The sequence below is a fragment of the Apteryx rowi genome, unplaced genomic scaffold (genome assembly GCF_003343035.1).
Source record: "Apteryx rowi isolate R43461 unplaced genomic scaffold, aptRow1 scaffold_565, whole genome shotgun sequence".
Classification (NCBI taxonomy): Eukaryota; Metazoa; Chordata; class Aves; order Apterygiformes; family Apterygidae; genus Apteryx; species Apteryx rowi.
The window spans coordinates 576,846-583,928 of NW_020450833.1; the positions used below are offsets into that span (position 1 = coordinate 576,846).

Here is a 7,083-nt window from a genome sequence, read left to right on the forward strand (position 1 = left end):
TGTCTGTAACTCCTTGTGACACAATTGCTGAGACCTAAGTGTAAGGTGGAAATCAGCAAGGATCTCTCATATTAGAGAGCAAAAATCTGGTTTACCTGCAAAGAGGGGCATGTTTAAACATCATAATTTATAATGCCATGTAGTAAGACTGACATATTGGGGAAGGGAGGAATATAGATCTCATGTAATGTGCCAGTATCATAGAAGGCAGTGCCTTTGACAGAGACACATTGAATACGATCTACGAGAGTTCTCGGGGCTCTTTGGACAAATTTAGGTCTTCAGAAATAGTGACGTGAATGACAGTGTCAGGAAAAGCTGCTTTAGAGCAAAAGATGGAATAAATGTCATTTGAACAGTAAGATGCACCTTGATAGCTTCTCTGTATTGATAAAGCTCTCAGCATATAGCAGATCTCAGAATGGTAAAATCTCACGAACAGAAACTGGAGCTTGGCAAATTCTGTCTAGAAGATGGGTTTAATTATGTAACAGTCGGGGAGACTGAAACCTAGCAGAATATATGCTGGAGAGCATGGTGATTTCTTGATCGCTCATGAGTTTTTTGTTTGTTTGTTTGTTTTAAATGAAGATGGGATGATTTTCTGATATATGTGCAGTATTTCAGAAAGATGCTTTGCAAGGCTGAGACAGAATTTCTTAGTGAAGATTATATTGCCTGTGTTATATAGAAACATTCCTTCTGGCTTTTAAAATCCGTGAATCTGGTTTTTAAACAACTTCTCTGGCAGCTCACTTCAAATCATAGGCTTGGCAGACCTCTTTGTCTATATCAATGCCCTTAAGCCGCTAGAAATATAGTATATCTATTCCTGATCTCCAAAATCTCTTGATTCCTGTCAAGAGAGTTGGCCATTCCATTGGAATTGCTTTATACTTGTCCCTAAACACAGCACACTGATGCCCACAGTTGTGCTTTTCTGCTTAATGCATATTCTAGTTAATTTGACAAGTCTAAATTTTTTCAGATGGCTTTGAAACAAGCATTATTTTGTGCATTGCTTATAGGTAGGGTATATGTATTTGTATAGGTATTTATATAGGTATTTGTATGCGCGTATTTGTAAGGAATGGGGGGTGGATTTCATTCTCATACCTACAAAATATTGATAGTGTTTCTTCATGTGTTCTGTAGAAAAAATAACTATTCTGAGCAATCATCTGTGCTTGGTTTTACCTTTGAGTACATTTTACTTTGAGCTTACTCAAAAATAAAGGCTTATGGTATAAGCAAATGCATTATACATATAACCTTAACTTATAGCATTGCAAATGTATTGCTGTATTGATGTGCTGTGTCCCCAGGGGTTATGGCATCTATCATTTGTGCTTTTGATGGCCTTGACCTTGATAGGGAGGATAAGTTTATTGCAGGCTATGTAGTGTAATAGTCCTCTAAAAGTATAAGAGTGTGTTCTAAACCACCATAAAGTTTACACATAGTGGATGAATCAGAATTTGCAATAAGCTGTAGTGATTTTTGAAAGCTATTTTGCCATTCAAAACAGTTTTAATTTATTGGAGAATACAGCTTCCCAAACAAACATGTTCTGCAGGAACGGCTTTGCTGTCTTGCTTGCCTCTCCTTTTTTTAACCCCCCCTCTAGAGTGTATTAAAAAACAGGGCTTTACTTTAGGAAAAATAATAATAAAATTGTGTATGTATTTGCAGAGCATTTGGAAGGTGAATCTCTTTTTTATATCATCAGCCCAAGAGACGTAGTTGTGGCTAAAGAACGGGACCAAGATGACCACATTGACTGGCTTCTTGAAAAGAAGAAATATGAAGTAATCTTTACAACATTCTTTTCTTCAGGCTTTCCTGGTTCAGAAGTTGTGGTGGGAGGGCGACTTTGCAAGCTCATTTGAATGAGAGAGTTCCTGTTCCCACAGTCACTGCGTAAACGCTTGCAAGGGCAGGTGTTGCCCATGCAAGGATAAACCTTTGCAGTAAAGCACCCTATAACCCCAGCTTGGTTTGAAATGGAATCAGCCTCTACAGGGGCTACTGCTCCTCTCCGTGGTCTCTGAGGGACTGCTAGATTTCTGACTGGATCAACGCTTCTGAATCGCACCCCAATGAAGTGGCTGAATTAGAGGCTGCTAATACTGCTCACAACATCAGATGTTAAAAGTATTGGATGTCACTAAAAATTGATTAGAGCTGGGTTTTTGATTTTTAAAGCAGTAGAGCAGTTAACTGATGAGCTATGTGGGTATTTTGCTACATCTACCCATACTGAAGGGGGAAAGAAAAAGAGGATATTGGAGTTTCCCATTCTAAATTGCTTCTGCTATGGAATGAAAATGGTGTTTTAGGGCACTGTGTATTGCTCCATGTTACTTACTTCCAGTGTTGAAATTTTTAAAGGTAAAATAAAACAAGCTCAAACTGTAGGTGTTGGTGCTGAAAGTAGCCTTACTCAGAAAGAAGCAATACTAATAGTAAAAACCAAGGATATACAGCTCCCTTGGAAAAAGCAACTCAGTATTTAGTTGTCTAAATATTGGTGGGTTTAAGCATGTATATTTAAACACCTAAAATATTGCTGATAAACCCTTACAGGGAATATCAACATGTGCCCAGTGTTCTGGATTCTGATGTCCTGGAATTAATCGTTTAGAGCACTTGCTACAAAGCATGAAGTCATTTGCTCCTTTAGATGTTATTTGTTGGATGCCCATAATAAGAGGAGAAAAATGTGGGAAAGCCATTCAGCATTTATTCCTTTTGTTAATGCAATCATGATATTCCTGATGCAGTTTTGTGTAAGTCCTTGTGGATGCTTTCACTTCTGAATAGCAAACTCATATCATGAGTGCAGTTTTGCCATTTAAGTAAATCACAGTATTTGGTCCCCGAAGACTCCAGTAATTTGCTAGTGACAGCTGTGTGCATGTGTCTTGGTGAAAGCCATTCAAAGTAGTAGGTAGCTTGTGTTGTTAAAGGTTTCATTTTTTCTTTGTAAAAGTGCCAGTTTTGTTTCTGTACTTTTGAAGGAAGTAGAAGAGCTGCAAGTGGCACTTAAGAAAAATAAATCATTCTGCCTGGAGAAGGCTTTTGGGGTGGGGGACAGAAAAGCACCCTTCCCCCACCTCCTTTCCYAATGATTTTTTTCACAGGCTTTGATAGTGAAGGGTTCTCATTTGAAAATGATCCAATGAGATTGCACTGTCTGTTGTGTTGTAGTCTGGAGATTTGATCCTAATACAGTAATGTGGAGTGAACCCAGATGGAAACAAAAATAGTTTTCTCTTTGGTTGACTGCTTTGTTTGAGTATGAATTCAAAGCTGTTCATCCAACCATGGCATTAAAAATTCTAGTGCTTCAAACACTATGCTCTGAAAAATAGTGGATATATGCAGTTCTAGAGCTTTCTGTATTGAAGGTTTATTTATTTGACTGGTATGTCTTTTTTTCTACTTTATGACTATAGGAAGCTTTGATGGCAGCTGAGATAAGTCAGAAAACCATAAAAAAACACAAGATTTTGGTAAGTCTCAAAACTTCTATTCAAAACAAAGCATTTGATTTCTTTCAGAAGCCTGTGAGATGCTACAAATACATTCCCTGTTCCATACCACACCAGACAATAGCTGTTATGCATACTCCAACTAGTGTTCAATTTCCTGATTTCAGCTGCAGCAGCAGCAATATTAGTGTGTGAAACACAAAAGGATCTGGATTTTGTGAAGGTGCTCTAGACATTAAAAAGAAAAAAATTGCACTTTGCTGCTGATGGGCTTTTTTGTTTGCTTTTATTTTTGTATTAAATTTCCTGCTGTTTCAAGTAACACAGTATTACAATATTTGAGAATGGGTGGGGGGGGTGACACATTTCTCTTTAACTTTTACCTTGTACATGTGACAGGATTTGGCAGGAGTTTTGGAGGGGTAAATGGAAGACCTTTTAAATCCTATTAAAATTCAGTTGCGGTTTCACATCTAGCTCTCTCATGTTACTTTGCAATTCTCATTTTTTAATATATTTAAGCTCCTTCGCTCCTATATAGTTATTTCCCCATGTTTATAATTCCTTCACAGAGCAACAAAGGGTACTGATGCTTTAAAACAATGGGGGTGAAGGTGGGGGACAGATAATGTAACAGCCACAAGAGAATCACTAGTTTTTAGCTCTCTTTAAATTGACCTAGGTGTGAACACATTAATATTTTTTGAATACTGCTGCTTCTTTAAATGTGAAGTGTTGTACTTATGTACAAAGTATTAGTACAGATGTTTAATTTATAGCAGATTACTACTATATTACATATACATGTCAATACATCTTAAAAATTCTTTTCCTCTTGTGTAATCCAGAAGTCAGATCAAGACCTAATGGCATGCTCTCTGCTATCATAGAGGTTGCACGATTTAGCTGCTTTGTTTCCTTTACAAAAGAAAGAAAGAATTCCTAAAGAAGGTCCAGGCAATATAGTAGGAAAAAAACTCAAAGCTTTTTTCTTGGTTTGCAAAAAATTTGTTTCATTAGGATGAAAGTCAGTGTGGGTATATACAGGTAGAGTCTTTGAGTGTTTGGCATCTAATGCAAAACCCTTGGAATATGTTGAGGGAAAAAAAATGTTGACATCAAGCCTGAAGTGAAGGATTAGTGGTACAGGTGTTTAAAAGGACTTAGGCTTTCTCTGCCCAGCAGTGGCCACACTGCTGACACCACATTCACAGTGCCCAAGAAGTCTGTTCTTCTTGGGGATTTTACAGGTTTACAATTATGCTCAGAGCCCCTCTGTACCTCTTCAGCGGAATTCAAGGGTCCTGTATAACTGGAGATCCTACAGCCCCATTCCTTTTACTCTCTTCTCTGATCACTTGGGCATTGGCCCACAGGATTTTCATAAAAAATTTTATGTTGCACCTGAGAAAACCTTCCAAAATGCTTTATTTTTGCTGAAAATGAAGGCAGTTAGTTTTTGTCATTGTACAGCCATCTTTGCAGCTGGAAATGCTGTGTTTTTAATGATATGACTCTTAAGGTATGCAGTGGGTACACTGGACTGCATTGACTTTTACACCAATGTTGGTATTGCAGAAGAAGGCYTCACTGTTTGAGAAAATGCATATATTAAGCGCCTAGCAAATAATTTTACAGCAGGGCAGTGTGATAAACTTCTCTAAGGGGAACTTAGTATGTAAATGAACACAGATCTTTAAGCGAAACACATCCAGTGTGATTTAGTGCTTTTTAGTTATAAAAGCCTGTTACCTTATCTAGTTTCTGTTCTCTATCACTGCATAATAAAATGAGCTGCCTGCTAAATTATCAGTAATTCCTTTACTTTATGGAGTAGTACTACGACTTACATTCTCAACAAATATTTCTTTTTCCCTGATGCAAACTTTTTGTGTGTTGACAAAGAAGGTTTCTCATGCTGTTGCTGGTGTTTTTATTCTTGAGATAACTAATACGAGCCCCAAATGATCAGCTACGTGTTTTGAACTATCCTTAATATGTAGAAGTGGCACGGCCTTCCCAGTGTCAATGAGGTTATGAGAAATATTTAAAAGARCATCTTAATTTGAAGGTATGAGTGGTCTAGGCAAGTATCTTATTTCTACTGTTTTGTGGATCCTGCAGCTCATGGGGAACTGGGGGTATCTACTTAGGACTGGTGCTTAACCCAACAACAGTGCATATTGCTGAAACAACAGTCACTGAGGCAGTAAAGTACTTCACCTCCAAACTTTTATATGTACTGGCTTATTTTTATCCCCTTTCTCTTTAGGACATTGGTTTGGCCTATATAAATCACCTAGTGGAGAAAGGAGAGTATGATCTGGCTGCTCGGTAACTTATTAAAGATTTTCTTTGCTTAGTAAAGAGTGTCTGTGTGAGAAAAAGAGAAAGCACCTACTGATTCTGAAGTATGTTGTGATACAGATATTCCAGGTGCTCTGGAATTTCAAAACATACAGATACATTAGTGTGTCCTGTATTTTCCTGCCTGAAGCGAACCAAAAAGTACTGTAGTCATTCTGAAGTTTAATTTGAGTTGAGACATAAATATTTTTGAAAGTACAGCCTTATTCCTCAGAATCGCATTAGATTTTCAAAACTGACATTTAGTTTGGAAGTTGATAAGTTTAAGTTTACCAGTGTCAATACATGTAACACAGAAAACAATTTGTGGTTACATGGGTGTAAAAAAAAAGTCAGTTTGGGGTATCCAGAGTAAGGCTCAGAAATTACACAGGATTTGTGTTTTCATATACGCACGTGTGTGTGTGTGTGTACATATATATGTATGTATGTATGCATTTATCCTTTTAAATGCTTAATTTCATTCAGCTGGGATTTAAAAAAATTGGCTAATTGTATTAATATGGCTCTAGTCAGTAAGGGCGAATGCAGGGTAGGCAGTCAAGTCTTCTTAGATGCAAGAAAATGGAGCAGATAAGATCTGAAAGAAGGAGAATCTGGCATACTCTGCTTGAAGCAATGGTTGCCAAAATATGTGACCTTTGAAAGTGTCCTGACAGGGAGAAGAAAGGCGAAAGGAAGCCTTGCACTAGGCTGTCACATTTGTATTATTCTGTGTACATACCTTTGTTTTCTCCCCTTTCATCTTCCTTCCAGAAAGTGCCAGAAAATTCTTGGCAAAAACACAGACCTGTGGGAATTTGAAGTTTACAAGTTTAAAGAAATAGAGCAGCTTAAGGTAAGTTAACTTGTATTTTGGAACTCGTGAAACTCGCATGTTATATTTTCTGCTTGTTTTCACCAAATATCTAAAGGATCACCATTTTATACATATAGCATGGTAGCAGGATACAACACTGTTTCTGAAATTCCTGGTCAAGATCTCTAGTTATACAGTTCTCCTTCAGATTGATACATATATGTTAATAAGGCTCAAAACAGGGCAGGAAGCATAGCACATCCAAGTACTCACCTGCTTATTTTTAAGTTTTTGACAGCCCACAAGAAAAGATGTACCCCTAAGGCTTTTACTTTCAAAGATGCTTACAGTTAGATATGCTATTCCCACTGTCTTGTCTTCCCCCCCCCCCATATTCCCTTCTAATATGTCCTGAAAAATGCT

The 7,083-nt window shown here is 37.5% G+C and overlaps 1 protein-coding gene across 1 annotated transcript in view; it reads left to right on the forward strand.

Annotated features, from left to right (window-relative positions):
• Positions 1 to 6,708, forward strand: part of VPS41 (VPS41, HOPS complex subunit) — a 77,672-nt gene extending 70,964 nt beyond the window's left edge. Inside the window, exons 13-16 of the mRNA XM_026082012.1 lie at positions 1,693 to 1,808; positions 3,459 to 3,515; positions 5,767 to 5,828; positions 6,618 to 6,708. Of these exons, the coding sequence (XP_025937797.1) occupies positions 1,693 to 1,808; positions 3,459 to 3,515; positions 5,767 to 5,828; positions 6,618 to 6,708 (326 nt within the window). The remainder of the gene's footprint in view (positions 1 to 1,692; positions 1,809 to 3,458; positions 3,516 to 5,766; positions 5,829 to 6,617) is intronic.
• The last annotated feature ends 375 nt before the right edge of the window (positions 6,709 to 7,083 follow it).